General features: G+C 55.2%; 5 protein-coding genes across 5 annotated transcripts; 2 read left to right on the forward strand and 3 right to left on the reverse strand.

Moving 5' to 3' along the window:
• Positions 1–41: 41 nt before the first annotated feature.
• Positions 42–2,940, forward strand: J7T55_009966 (uncharacterized protein; the record flags this gene model as incomplete). Its single annotated transcript, XM_053143936.1, has 9 exons — positions 42–69; positions 361–441; positions 490–617; positions 933–970; positions 1,109–1,277; positions 1,346–2,182; positions 2,235–2,566; positions 2,617–2,716; positions 2,776–2,940. The coding sequence occupies 9 exons, from the start codon at positions 42–44 to the stop codon at positions 2,938–2,940; spliced, it is 1,878 nt and encodes a 625-aa protein (XP_052993484.1).
• Positions 2,941–3,509: 569 nt separating this feature from the next.
• On the reverse strand, positions 3,510–3,728 carry J7T55_009967 (uncharacterized protein; the record flags this gene model as incomplete). The annotated part of the gene is made up of 1 exon (XM_053143937.1): positions 3,510–3,728. The coding sequence occupies one exon, from the start codon at positions 3,726–3,728 to the stop codon at positions 3,510–3,512; it is 219 nt and encodes a 72-aa protein (XP_052993485.1).
• A 26-nt stretch (positions 3,729–3,754) lies between these two features.
• On the reverse strand, positions 3,755–4,515 carry J7T55_009968 (uncharacterized protein; the record flags this gene model as incomplete). The annotated part of the gene is made up of 3 exons (XM_053143938.1): positions 3,755–3,993; positions 4,147–4,195; positions 4,327–4,515. The coding sequence occupies 3 exons, from the start codon at positions 4,513–4,515 to the stop codon at positions 3,755–3,757; spliced, it is 477 nt and encodes a 158-aa protein (XP_052993486.1).
• Positions 4,516–6,727: 2,212 nt separating this feature from the next.
• On the forward strand, positions 6,728–8,131 carry J7T55_009969 (uncharacterized protein; the record flags this gene model as incomplete). Its single annotated transcript, XM_053143939.1, has 2 exons — positions 6,728–7,589; positions 7,656–8,131. The coding sequence occupies 2 exons, from the start codon at positions 6,728–6,730 to the stop codon at positions 8,129–8,131; spliced, it is 1,338 nt and encodes a 445-aa protein (XP_052993487.1).
• A 1,156-nt stretch (positions 8,132–9,287) lies between these two features.
• J7T55_009970 (uncharacterized protein) lies at positions 9,288–13,146 on the reverse strand (the record flags this gene model as incomplete). Its single annotated transcript, XM_053143940.1, has 2 exons — positions 9,288–11,852; positions 11,908–13,146. The coding sequence occupies 2 exons, from the start codon at positions 13,144–13,146 to the stop codon at positions 9,288–9,290; spliced, it is 3,804 nt and encodes a 1,267-aa protein (XP_052993488.1).
• Positions 13,147–14,298: the final 1,152 nt, after the last annotated feature.

Below are 14,298 nucleotides of genomic sequence, written 5' to 3' on the forward strand. Positions count from 1 at the left end.
CCAAGTTCAACCTTGAGTTTTGCCTTGGCCGGAGCCTCAACATGCCCCCTGCAAAAAAGAGGGTACCATGTACGTGGTGATACATCCGTTGTGATACCCAGACCTGCATACGTCGAGGCAGTCTGGCAGGCTGACGCTTGCGAAAACAGTAAGGTGCAGGCCTGCCGTGGTGAGACGACCAGTAATAGGAGCTTGCTATGCACCCGTAAAGGTACATTCACAGGAGAAGGATGCCCGAGATGCAGCCCAAGCCAATCTTTGGGCGTAGACGCAACCAAGAGACTCATTTGTGATTACGGGATAGGCTGGCCTTCCAATGGAGATACCCGTTGCTTTCGAGTGTCTCTGACAAGTTGGCAGGGGCTGATGATGTGTGGACTGGCTGGCTCAGCCCATTGCACACAGGAGGCCTGCAAACCAGGCTCGACAAAGATGTCTGCTGTTCGCATCGACAACAGACAGTCCAAAGAAAACACTCGCTAAAATCAGCGGAACTGCAGTGGCGTCTCGCTGCGAGCCGTCCTCATGGCCGGAATGGCTGGCTTGCTTCGGACGCCCATGCAGGCATGCGCTGCCCCAACATGGCTGAAGGTGCTAGCACTGCAGGCACAGCCATCGTCAGTTGATGGGCTGAAGCTTTTGGTAGATCGACACACGTCAGGTCTCGGAGCAAATGGAGTAGCATCCGCACCCCGATTGATGTTGTGCAGGGACCTCTTGTAGCAACAGAGAGACACTGCGGGGAAGCAAAATCGGGAAGGTCGTCTCTTAGGCCCCTGCTACTGTGACGTCCCATGGCTCACCCAACCCACGCTCCTTGACTGAGCAGACCGATAGACCATCCGACAATCTTTCGGTTTTGTCCTAATAATATTGGAGATGGACCTGCGCTAGTCCTCTGTTTCCCTAGCCATGACCATTATGTATCCCAGTCGACGGCGATAGGCAGGGGAGCACCTCCGACTGGCTGGTCAGCCAGCGACGACCGTTATCAACCCCAAAGCTTGATCCGGCAGAGATGTACAAGCCAAAAGCTTGAATCAGTTAATCTTTAGAAGAGGAACACCAGGGGTGGTGAGAGCAGTCTCAAGATGTTCTCATGACACAGTGCACCTTCGCGTTCCCTTCCCTCAACCTTCCTTACCATACGGGACCAAAGGACGGCCATCAAGATGCTTCACAAGTCGGCGACGGGGACATGGCTGCCCGCATGGGTTCCCCAATCTACAGCCACCCTCTCTGTCCTCCTGATCCTGTGCTCGGTCGTGCAATCATCCGTGAGTATCTGTTTCTTCCCCTCATCCGTAACCACCCTGCTAGATTACAACCACTAACAGACACTCAGACGGGCGGATATGATGGCTCAATGCTCAACGGGCTTAACATCCTGCCCTCCTACACTGACTACTTCCAACTCACCGCCGCCACGACAGGCCTCAACACCGCCTCCGTCTTCATCGGCGGCTTCCTGGGCCCCCTCGTGGCAGGGGTGACATCGGACCGCCTCGGCCGCCGGCCAACCATCTTCTGGGGCTCGCTCGTCACCATCATCGGGATCATCCTCCAGACCGCCGCCCAAAACATCGCCATGTTCGTGGTCGGGAGGATCATCCTAGGATTTGGGACTGGCGTCTCGGGCGTTGCCGCCGGCGTGTACCTGTCAGAGACCTTCCCCAGCCGGTGGAGGGCCTGGGGTGTCGGGCTGCTCAACGACTTCTACTACGTCGGCGCGCTCATCGCTGCCGGCATAACGCTCGGCACGGGCCAGTGGCAGTCCACCTGGGCGTGGAGGGCACCTTCGCTGTTCCAGGGTATCTTCTCTGTCCTGTGCATCGTCGTCCTGCCTTTCATCCCCGAGTCGCCTCGATGGCTCGCCTACCAGGGGCTCTTCGAGGCGTCTCGCGAGGTGTGTGCCCAAACCAACGCCAATGGGGACCCGAATGACCCGGTCGTCCTCGCCGTGTACAAGGAGATCATCGACACGCTGGCGTGGGAGAAGAAAGAAGGGAGGAGCTTGAGCCCTATGGAGATCGTCAAGACGCCTGCGGCTCGGAAGCGGTTCCTAATTGGCATGAGCCCTGGACCATTCTCCTGCATCGCCGGGAACATCATTGCGTCTTACTATCTCGGTCCAGAACTGGACACAGCTGGCATTACAGACACCAACGACCAATTGAAGGCAGTGAGTAAAAGTCTCCCATATGCATACGGCAGCCCTACTGACCACGTCTCAGAATGTCGTCCTCAACGTCTGGTGCCTAGCATGCTGCCTGGCCGGGACGCACCTCGCGGCCAAATGGGGCCGGAAACCAACAGCCATCCTCTCCCAATGCCTCTTGGTAGCCTGTCTGTTCATCATCGGAGGCCTGTCCAAGAAGTACGCCGACAATCCGGACGGTGCATCCACGAGCCTCGTCTACGGCGACGTCGCGGTCATGTTCCTGTTCCAAGGATTTTACTCCATCGCATGGACACCGCTGCTTTACCTCTACCCGCCCGAGGTCATGAACTACTCCATCCGTGCGAACGGCGTGGCTTCCTCGTATCTGATGCTGAATGTTCTAGCGTGAGTCCGCACTCCCTTTGTATACATGTGCTTTAGCTGAGTACCCCCAGGCTCATCTTCGTCTTCATAATGCCCATCGGCCTGGCCAACATCGGCTGGAAGATGTACATGGTCAACGCCTCGTGGGATATCGTCATTGTGGCACTCATCGTAAGTAGCATGAGCAATTTTCCATCAATTCAAATACTGTCTTACTCACACATACACAGGCCGTCTTCTGGATCGAGACAAAGGGTAAGACCCTGGAAGAAATCGACGCAATTTTTGAAGGCGAGAAACACTCCAACGTTCCTGATGTTGAAAAGGTTCGGCGGGGTGAGGAGACTGTGAAGCTTGAGGCTGTGGAGGAGAGCTTGCCAGCAACCAAGGAGTGATCGCTCTAATTGTCCATATTTCGTGGCTCAAATCGAGTCGAGCTATAGTGATGTGACCAGTTTTGTATACTAATGAGTCGTGCCACCTCTCCGCGCAGGAGAGCATTCGATCAGTTCCACCGTCTGGCCCCACAGTGCCTGTCTCGGTACACTTTGATGACTTCTTGGTATCCTTGGAATCTAAGTAACTATTCCTCGGCAGCCTAGTAGTCGACGCTGGTTACGTCCGTTCCAATGCTGAGAAATCCTAACTCCATGCCTGTAGGTGGTCTCTGAATCTCGTTTGATTGCCCTCATCCGTTTGATTATGATTCTTTTCTCGTTCGGTTCTTCTTCTCTTTTTTTTCCCCCGCTCTATCTCTCTCTACCTCGGTTATCACTCTCGTATTGATGATTTATAAGTGGAGCACAAGTTTTGTCTTTTCCCCTTTCTGTATAACCATAACCTAAATTGTATATAGAAAACACCCAACGTTTCACCTCCAGAGAAGCACGTCTGTCTGATCAACTCTGAAGTCGACTTGCTCGTTGCCACCATCCCTGAGCCAGGTAGATGACAACTCAAGTGCTCAATCATCCTTAGAAAAGAGCTCCCACTTCACATACGACATCGCCGCCTCGCCATCTTCCTCCCACCGGAGCCAATTGTACCCCCGCGGGTCTGTTCCATAATCATTCTCGCCCTCGTCACACCGATGCAGGCTGTCCGGAATTTCCAGCTTGTCCACAGCCAAGTTTGCAACCCACCAGTCTTGCAGCATCACCAATAGGCTATGTGTCTCGCGCATCCTGAAGCGCGTCAGATTGCGACGTCCTATCCGGTCCAGGCCCGGCTGAAGTCGACCAGCCTGCCGCCAATGTAATTGTCCAGGTAGATGTCCCGCACCAGAATGCCAAGGGCGTGCAGATCCTCCAGATCCCGCCACATGGTGCTTGTAGAGATCCGGCCCGTATTGAACGCCTCGTCGAGGTCGTCGTCCTCCGCGAGCTCCTTGACAATGGCGCGGATGGGCTGTCCCCGGTGCTCCTCCCATCGCCCCCACGGTCTGTCTCCTTTGAGCGTGTACAGTGGTTACTCGTCGTCCGGCTCGTACTCCAGGCCTCCTGTGATCATCGGCGTGACTTTTGCCTCCTACTACGGTGTGAGGAGAAGGTACCCGCGAGCCGGGACTACGAGATCCAGCCTATTCTCCTGTGCGAGCCTACCGTAGGCGCGACACTCGCAGTTGAAAGGATCGTAATAGTCCACGTATGCCTGCGACGAAGAGAGGGGCTGGGTGAGTTCTCTGGCAGGCGCATCTATTAAATAATCCAGACTGCAAGATTCAAACTTGAATAGTTCCGCGTTAGCTTTGACCTTCGACCTTGAAAAAAGGGACCACTCACCATCTTAAGGGAGTAGACTGTCCCGTTGATCTCTGCTTTCCAGACTTGACTGTCGAGGTCGTCTGGGTTGCCTAGGTTTTCTATGAACTTGATCTCGGCATGCGCATCGGGGGTGAAATGGGCCAGCTTAGGTCCTGGCACTTGGGGAAGAGGCACAGGAGGATTGGGGACAGAGTACTGGAAAGACATTGTCATACAAGCCTTGGCCAAAATTAAATCGGAGGACGACGATTCCGAGAAGCAACAGAGATGACGCCTGCGAAGGGAGAAAGGTATCATGCAGTCGAAGATATTGCGCTAAAAGTACAGGATGTAGCTGGATACAAAAACATCCAGAGAATGGCTCGAGAGGCAACATTGGAAACGCAGGTAGAACGAATTGTGGAGCACTGGAAACAGGCTTCAGTGTTGATTAATTAGCTGTGGTGTGGGGCGCCAAACTCTATCCTGTTCTGTGCCGTGAGGCCGCAGAACGTAGGCAGCTGGGACAGTGCCACATTCCATTTGTAAAGTAATGGTTCAGTGGTGGTGAGAAATCCTGATAGGTATGTTTTCCTGACTCCCTATAGTCTCCGTCAAGTTTTCAAAGGGCATAATTTTAAAGTTCATTTCGACCACGCCCCAGCGTTATACTCAAATGTAAACGTGACCACTACCTGCCTAGATACATAGGTACTTGTTTACTTGTTAAACTTAAATAATACTGGTATTCAAATGTATCTAGGTATATTTGAGGTAAATTTATTGTATCCCTCTTACTTACTTTCAAGTCAGTTTCATAACTTGGTTTGTGTACAACAAATAAGCGGTATAAATGGTTGCTAACACGAGCTTGTCTGCAAAAACTCAGTGTAAAATAAAGCACTTTACAATTACTTGTGGGATAAATTCCTGTTACGTATTCAAATAGAACAACACATCATCTGTCTTAAAATAAACTGCCATAGGTCACCTACTATGGAACAGCTGGCTATGACACTGTGATGTGGCCTGGCCTCTTGTGGCATCAACTTTTATGGGATAACCTTCTGTGGGATCGGGAGACAAATAAGTATAAGATAGCATGTTATGGGATAACCTGCCGTAGGATAGCCTGCTGTGGGATAGCCTGCTGTGGGATAACCTGTTATGGGATAATTTGCCATGGGACTGTGGAATAACCTGGTATGGGATAGATAGGTATGGGATAACCGGGTGTAGGATTGTGAGAGAACATGATTTGAGATACCCTGACGCTAGATGATCAGGTGTGGGATAACCAGGTGTGGGATAACCAGGTGTGGCCGAGGGCGAGGTCGTGATCAGGAGAAGAGCGGACGGACGAGAAGCTCACGTTGTGATGATTTCAACCAGTTCAGAAAGGAGACCAGGGGAGCCTAAGGGATGCCTACCAGGTGCAGGAAATGTCAGCCAGTGACTTGCCTCCCAATCCCAGGCAGAGCAAAGAAATGCCTCCTTCCTCGGCTTAATATCCGTTGTTCCTTCCACCCAGCAGGTAGCCGATGAATGTAAACTTAGGGAGTGCTTCGCCTACCTTGCGTGTGCCCCTGCCTGAACTTCAGGAGCAGGTAAGAGGCCTACAGGGCAGAAGGCATGGAAATCACGTCGCTACAGCCCTGAGCCTCGTCTGAAGCTTCTCATGCAAGCCTCAACTATCACAGACAGGCCTGGCGATATACACTCTCTCTACGGTCACACTTTGGAGATCATCCCACCACCATCAACGACTCGAGCAGATAAGGCTACATATTCCTCTCTCGACCAACACCAGCAGGCCTGGCACGAAACTCCCCACCACTGCTCCCCCTCAGACTCCTAGACAAGCAAGAACGAACCATGAACGTTGGAGGAATAATCAGCATCGCCGTGGGAGGCATCTGCATCATCGTCATGCTCATCATCCTGCTGTGCAGAATAGGGGCATGGAGCCTCTGCGACGGGCTGGAGAGGAGGCACGTCGTCTAAGCCGAGGGACGCCACGCTTGATGACCGAGACAAGAAGAAGTGCACTGGGACACAACAAGCGATGATGGAGCCGCGATTGGTGGACAGGCATCACGCACACACGCACCCAAAACATCATCACCAGGGTTGGATTCGAAGGAGGTCAGGATAGGCATGTATGGGAATTAGGCAGATGCCCTTCCGAGGTTAGCCCGTCATGGTGATAATGCGGCTTGGCGGCACAGACGAACGGTCACTGGTTGGCGAGCAAGAACGCGTTCCTTGCATCTCATCCTTGGCGCGGTTGTCGCGGTGTTCGATAAATCATCTCTCACTCAGACCAATATAAAAACGGTTGTCTATCCCCCAATTCAGGCCACAGCTTCCTCTTCTCGTGCCAATACCATCGATCACACATCCACGCACCAGATATATGCACACACACCAATCTCACAAAATGGCTGCCCCAAACATCAACCACGCAGGCTACGACCGCCGCCTCGCCGTTATCCAGACCATCCTGGACAGACTCGGCCTGACCGCCACCTCCATCACCCCAGTCGAATACGTCGAGCACTCCCCCTTCCCTTATAACAACTTCCTCTACAAGCTGGACCTCGCCGCCCCAGCCATCGCCGCCAACTTCACCCCCAAGCCGTGCACCACCCTTCCGCCCGCCGAGGGGATCTCCACGCTCATCCTGAAGCTTTCCAACCCAAAGGCAGAAGGCTTGGATAACACTAACCGCGTCGAGAACGACGTCATCGCCTCCTCGCTCATCCGGGACTCTCTCTCCCAGCGCGCCCCTGACATGGCAGACATCGTCCCCGCCGTCTACGCGTGGGAGCCCTTCATGGACCCCTCGCCCGACGCAGACGAGGCCTCCTCGGGCTGGACGCTGATGGGATACCGCCCTGGTTCAAACCTAGACGGGCACTTCGCCACCCTGGACGAGCACGACAAAGTCGCCGTCATGGAGCAGGTCGCAACCATCCTGTCCGCGATCCAGGCCGTCCAGCTGCCCGCTGGCGTTACCGGCCTCGGCGGCATGACCCTCACCAGCGACGGCGCCATCGTCACGGGGCAGCGTTCCATCCTCCCCGGCGGGCCGTGGCCGTCCTACGCAAACATGTTGGCCTCGAAGCTGCAGTTCCAGCTCGGCGGCGACGCGGAGCACAGCGCGGTATTACGTGGGTGGCGGGATAACGGCGCCCTTCGCGCGAAATTGGACGACTTCATCTCAAGCCCCGCAATCGCGAAGGTGCTGGCGCGCGGCCGCGTGGACGCCAACCACAGGGTTCTGACCCATGGCGACTTCAGTAAGACCCTTCTCTTTTCGACCGAACTGATCTTCTGACAGGTTCTTGTTTCCGTTGTTCTTTTAGCGATGAACAACATGCTCTACGACCCGGCAACGGGGCGCATCTCGGCCCTCCTCGACTTCGACTGGGCCGCCGTCGCGCACCCGGCGCACGAGTTCTTCTCGGGCCTGCACGACCTGCAGGGCGGCACGCACCCGGGCGACGCGGCGCTGCAGTCTGCGGTGCTCACAGGCGATTTCAACACCACCACCGCCGCCGCCGACGACAACAAAGAGGTATCCACCACCCCAGCCTGGGCTCAAGCCCGCACGTGGGACGCCGCACTCCGCAAAGCAGGCGGGCTCCGCCCCAGCAGCCTCGCGGGGATCACGACGCTCGAGTCCCTCCGCGAGCTGGAGGACCTGGTCGCGCCCTTCGCGCTGTGCCACAGCGTCATGCTGTCGCGCACGCCGGCGGACAAGACCCAGGCCCTCAAGGCCGAGACGGAGGCGAAGCTCGACGCCCTCCTCGACAGCCTCATCCTGCAGGCGGGTATCTAAGCCCAGCGCAGTCATAACCCCCTTTCCCCATTCACACCTTCCGCGGGCTCAAATAAAGAGCTAGGTAGGTCAGGCCCCGGACTGAGGGGAGCTCGCGGACGGTAGGGGGAGGAGGCACGAAGCTTGCTGGTATCAGACGTGCCGCCCGTCCTTGTGGCGGGCGGAGCAGGGGAGCTCTTCCCGATGGAGAGACGGATGATCAGAGCAGACGTCTTAGACGAGGGGGGTCAGACCCATTTTGGGTCTGGCTTATCTTATGTGGCCGCCTCCCTGTTGCAGGGGAGGAAGCATCATCGAGTTGATGATGCATGGCTGTCTACCCTCGCAAGTCTGCCTCCGTTTTCGTTCCGTCGGAAAGCCTTCCCATGCGAATAAATGTCGTATATGTACCATAATTTGCAAAATGGCTCGTGGACTGCGCTCGCCCGCTTTATTGGCAGTGGCTGTCGTGGGGATGACAAACGGGCGGATTCTGGGGATGGAGAGGGGTAGAGAATAGGAAGGCCAGTGGGTGAGATACAGGGGACGATCGGAGAGGCTGGGTGGAGTTGCCAGGAAGCGAGGGGTATAGATGGATCATAGGAGGCAGGGTGGGAAAGGAGCTGTTGCGGGAGTGGGTTCCAATACAATACACGCCATTGGACCCCATCAATCAAGAACTATCGTGACCCGGTGACATGCCTGGTTCATGGCCTGTCTATTTTCTTTTTGAGCTAAGACTTTCCCTCCCGTCCTCGCCAGGGATGCAACATGTCAGCAGCCATTTCTGTTGCATGCAATCCATCATTAAAAGCCAGCGCCAGAGAGTAGTCATGCGTGATCAAAGCCGGGTGATTGACAGCCCATTCCTCCTCAACAGCAACTACGGGTATGAAGTAGAACGTGCAGCCATTTCGATCCCCTGCCAGCCTACCAAAGACCAAAAAAGTACACCGGGTATGTGTATATGCGTCGCAACGCCAAAACAGTTTGGTATTCGCTCAGAAGTGACTGATGCCTCCCACTCCAAAACAGACAAGCAAGGGCCACATGTATCCGTCCGTATGTACAAGAAGGGCAGAAGCAGCAAGCATATAACCACCCTTCTTTTCAAGTCCCTGAAGCATAGACACATATGCACACAAGTGCAGAGGCATTAAATGATATCTCATTTCCTTCACTCCGAATCAGAATCAATAGCAACACTCGCGCTCCTCTGCCCACGCGCCGGCGACGTCGGCGATTTGGCCCCCTTCTTCCCCTTTCCCTTGTTCTTGGCCTTGCTGCTGCCTGCAGAAGCGTCCTGCTTCGAGTTGGCCTCAGCCTGCGCCTTCTCAGCCGCCTCGCCCTTGAGGTGCTTGGGGATGCGGATAGGCACGGCGTCTTCCTTGTTCTTCTTGCGGCTGCCCTTCTGCTTGCCTTTAGTCGACTGCGGCTCACCAGCGCCTTCATGGTCCTCTTGGCCAAGATCAATGCTGTCGGACCTGGGTCTGGGGTCCCGGCCCCGGTGCACAGGGCCACTGTGCTCATCATCAATGCCCTCAATCCTCAGGATCTCGCCCGATACCCTCTGGCTGCTTGCCCGGCTGCTCGCACTGCTGGATCGCCGCTGCCTCTCCCTGACGGCGCGGGGTTCCTGGGACGGCGTCCGCCACACCTTGCTGCCCGGGGCCGACTTTACGAGCTTTTCCTCCGTTTGGTCGTCCGCTTGGTGGTCATCTAGGCGCGGCAGGGACTGGTGGATATTGTAATAATTGAGCAAGTATCGCGCATTAGTTGGCACGTCCTGCTCCTCGTAGTCAGGTACGGTCTTTCGCAGTCTAAACCAGACCAGCTTCAGGGTCGGCCGTCGCCATTTTGCCCTGAAGCGCTCGTCCACAAGGCTAGCCCATCGGATCTTGGAGTCACTGGTCACGCCCGAGTCGTGGATGGCTTCCACAATGCGGAGTTGGTCCTCAACGCTCATCCCACGATAATCCTCGCGGGCGTTGGCTAGCTCCTCGCTCAAACCGTTGACGTTTCTGGGTTCGCGAGGTGCTTTGGGCAAGTGATCATTTTCTGCGCCAGCAACACCCTTGTCCTTCAAGTCCTGCCACTTCCATTTGCACTGTTGGCGATTGCGGGTAAGCCCCATGGCCGTGCTGATTTGCTGCCAGTCCAAGAGGGACTCGTCATCAAATCCTTTCGCACGGGGCCTAGGACGAAACTGATCGTTGTTCTCGCGATCGATCCGGATTTTGTGTAGAGCCTCCTCGACTGCGTTCCTCAGAGTCTCCGTCTCGTCTGGCTTCCACCGCGACTTGTGCTGATGAGCATGCACAAGGTAGGAGTTGCGCCAGTAATCCCTGATATCTTTCTGATCACGGTTGATCAGTTGAGCAATCAAGGAAAACTTGTTGCCATGCTTTTCAAATAAGTCATGCAGCTCCTCCTTTTGCTCATCAGTCCACTGGCCGCGGCCCGCAAAGTTGTGGTAAAGCCTTCGGGTCCGCTCAACGATCTGCTTGCGGTTTCGTTGGGGAATTGCCGTGACTGCACTGTCCCAAAATTCCTTGTGCATCGGGTTGCTCATGTCAGGTCTTAAATGAATCATCGCGTTGAGCTCGGATTGATTCTTGTCGTAGGCTCTGCAAAACTGATCCACAACCTGACCGAGAGCATTGAGCTCTTCACTGGTCCAAGGTCCTGTGGCCACCTCACCTCGTGGTACTCGCTTTCTGTTGGTGGCTGTGGTATTCTCGTCATCGACGGGAGCCCGGCTCTTGCTAAGACCTCGGCCATTAGTTGCTTTCCTAGACTTCTTCCGCCTGGCTGGGCCTGCAAGCAGATTCTCCATCTCATCCTCAGAAACATTATTTGAACGCCGCTTGCGCTTCGGCTTTGTGGGCTTTGGCAGAGTTGGCTCTTGAGATGGCTCGTGACTGGTGGCTGGCTCACCATCCTCTGGGTTGTTGACGTCGCCGCGCATGACGTCCTTCAGCTTGAGCGACAGCCTGGATTGGCTTTCGCCCTCACCAGAATCGTCTTCCAGTTGCGAAAGCGAGAGAGATTCCTTCGATTGAAGACGCCGCCTCTTCTTGTGCTTCTTTGGCTGGCTAGCAGAGACCTCGGGTTCCTCTTGAGCAGGAGCCTCAGTCTCTGGGGCAAGAGCCCGCCCCGGGAGCTCGACTTGGCTCGCCCCTTCGACCTCATCTTGAGCGGTGTCTTGTACAGGGTCTCTTGTGGTTACAACACTCTCATCTGCGCCGTCATGGTCGGACTCTTCCACCACATCAGCGTGAGGTCTTCTCCTGCCAGGCTGCGCAAGCCAATTCGCCCTGACATTCGCATCCAAATTTGACATTGCGTCCTCGGTCTGATGTTGTCGGCCCTTCTGAGTAGTCCTCTTGCGGGAAGAAGCAGGTTCGCCGGGGCCTTCGTCTGCGCCGGCCGCCTCTGCTGTGATGCCGTTGACTTGCAGATTCCTTGTCGGCTTTCTGGCGGATTTGGGCTGTTTTGTCTGTTTCTTCGGCGGACTGACATAACCGTCACCAGAATCTTGGTCGTCCAGATCCATGGCATCACCGTTCAATTGGGCTTCATCCCGGCCAGATGTGCCAGATCTTGACAGTGATGCCGAGCCTTCCGCGTCGGGTCTGACCTGTATTCGAGCTGGAATGCTCTCGTTTGAGCCCGTTGACGACCGGCTTGGCGAACTCCTTGATGCCAGGCCTAGATGTGAGGCTTGCTGCGCCGCGTGGAACTACAAGTCCTAGTTTAGTTGACGAATCAGACCAGGGGTGCAGGTCAAGACTTACATTTTCGTTTGCGGACTGCATGGCCGCTGGCGCGCGTGAAATCGACCTCGACCTCGACCTTTCTAATCTGCCCAGCCTTGCCACACTCGGCGATCCCAAGTCAGACTCGCTTTCGGAAGAAAGTTGCTCGGGCTTGATCTGACTTGGCAGCAGATCGGAAAGAGGTTCCTCGTCATCGCCGTCCAACTCCGGTCTGTCGTCAATGATCGACATTTGTTGCTTGTGCATAAATGGAGACTTCTGACGCAGGTGGTCTCGGTTGTGCGCAGATTCATCGTCGTAGCCTCTGTCGTCATGTATGATTTTGGCGATGGCGAATGGCAGCTCGTTGTCTTCGATGTCGTCCAAGTCGCTCTCAGGCTCGATTTTGAGGTCATGTGCTTCCATCTCGCTTCGTAATGACTCTGTCGCGCTGCTTCTTCTTCTTCTTGGTGACTCACTCGCTTGGCTGGCAGGGATGACTTCTTGATCCGCTGCATCGGCCTCCAGGGCTGGGTTGTGACTTGCGACTCCATTCACAAGAGGTTGCTGGGCGGACGGCGGCGAACCTCCCAAGGCATGTGATACGAGCGTTTGCTGAGCATCAGGACTCTGCACATCCCGGTGCTTCTTGTGTTTGGACTTCTTCTTCTTGGGGGTCGATTGTGGGCTCTGCAGGACTTCAGGCTCCGGGTGATAATTACCATTAGGGAGCGGCTCCCCATTCAGCAACGCATTGTCTTGTGGTAGGTCTGATTCGTTGGCATCGTTTGGTTCAGGGACATCCTGCTCGGCTATTGCGGCCATCTTGGATCGCTTCTTGGATTTCTTCTTGGATTTGGACCTGTCTTCGATGTGACCATTGTGCGCCAGTGACTCCACGCTTGCAACCGAGCCATTGTCTCCGGCCTCGTCACTGGTCTTCCGCGACTTCTTCTTCTTCTTCTTGCTCTTTTTGAGGGACTCGGGCACCGTCTCGCCATTGTTGTCGGCCATTGCTGCCATGTCCGCCGCCAGCTGTTGGTTGACGGCGTCACTGTCCGAGCTCTTGCGCCGACGCTTCTTGTGCTTAGCTGGTTGAGGAGGGTTTGAGGCAGGGTTGGGTTGATGGTTGTCGCCGTCGGACTCAAGATCTGACCATTGTGGGCCGATGGTCCTTCCGATTTCGACTGAGAATTCGTCGCGATCGGAAGCAGTCCTGCCAGCGTGCTGCTGGAACCCACCTGCCTCATTCTCAACCTGCCTAGACTTTTTCCCCATGGTGAAGAGAGCGATCGCCGACTACCATTCACCACACCATGCCCTTTCTTGCCTGTTCGGCTTCTGGTGGGTCGGTTGCGCGGCAGGCGCAGTGGTGGTGCGCATTCGTCGCGAGGATCGTGGTGCTGGGACTGCGTCAAACGAGGGTCGAGTCTGGCGGTTGATTGAATAAAGTTGAGTGCAAGTTTGGTGCAGAGGATGCGACGCACACTGGACACGACCTGGAGGCGAGAGAGGGAAGAGAAGAAGTTGGAGTGGGCGTGGGAGGCAAGGCGTGGAAGCAGGCGATCGATGGCAACGGGTTGTTGAAAAAGCAAAAGTTTCGATAGGCAGCTTGCAGCTCGCCCAAGCTCTCTTTCCTTAGGAGGCTTTGGTGCCCCGCAATTCTTTGGGGTCCCCCCACTGAGGATAGCTGCAGTGCTGGACCGGCTGGCTGCTCCACAGGACCCTCGAGACCCCACGGCAGGCAGTTAGCTGTCGCAAACAAATATGGAAACAGAGATGGAGATAAGATGATGGATGATGGAGAGAGGCTGATAGAGGGTGTAAACTGTTGCAAAAGAATGATGCATACAAAGACTAAGCGAGCTAACAACTGCGAGGCCAGCACTTAGGAGCTGTGAGAGGCATCAGAACCAGGGGTTTAATTATGCCCAAACCTTAAGGAACGCGCCACGCGAAGAAAAGGAAACGTTGGAAAAGGGTGTCGGGCGCATCAATTGGTCAATGGCACGGCCAGAGACGCGTTGATGAGGCGTGTCCGGGGAGTGCCGGGGGTGCCTGGTGCGATTTGGAGGTCTCGGATGCTGCCGTCGAGCTCGATCCTGTCCTGCACCTTGTCCCATGCACCAACAGCAACACCAGCTCACGGGTTATTCATCCCTGGTGCCATCTAGCGAAGCGAGAACCAAGATGGCCAAGAACCCTACGGTACTGTCCCAACAAGAATGTTCTCCAGAATCGAGAAGGGCTGCTTGCTGCATGCAACAGACAGCAAGCACTCATCTCGACGCTTCTAGTTCAACCACGTCGATATTGACTAGGAAGGTGGAATATGATGTCAATGGCAAAGCGATGTGGAGCTCAATTGTAATTCGGCCGAAAGTACTGTCTTGGAGCACCTGTCGAGAATCCCAGCTGAATCTATTCCAT

This window comes from Diaporthe amygdali, assembly GCF_026229845.1.
Source record: "Diaporthe amygdali strain CAA958 chromosome Unknown NODE_15_length_991109_cov_64_707514, whole genome shotgun sequence".
In the NCBI taxonomy this organism is placed as follows: Eukaryota; Fungi; Ascomycota; class Sordariomycetes; order Diaporthales; family Diaporthaceae; genus Diaporthe; species Diaporthe amygdali.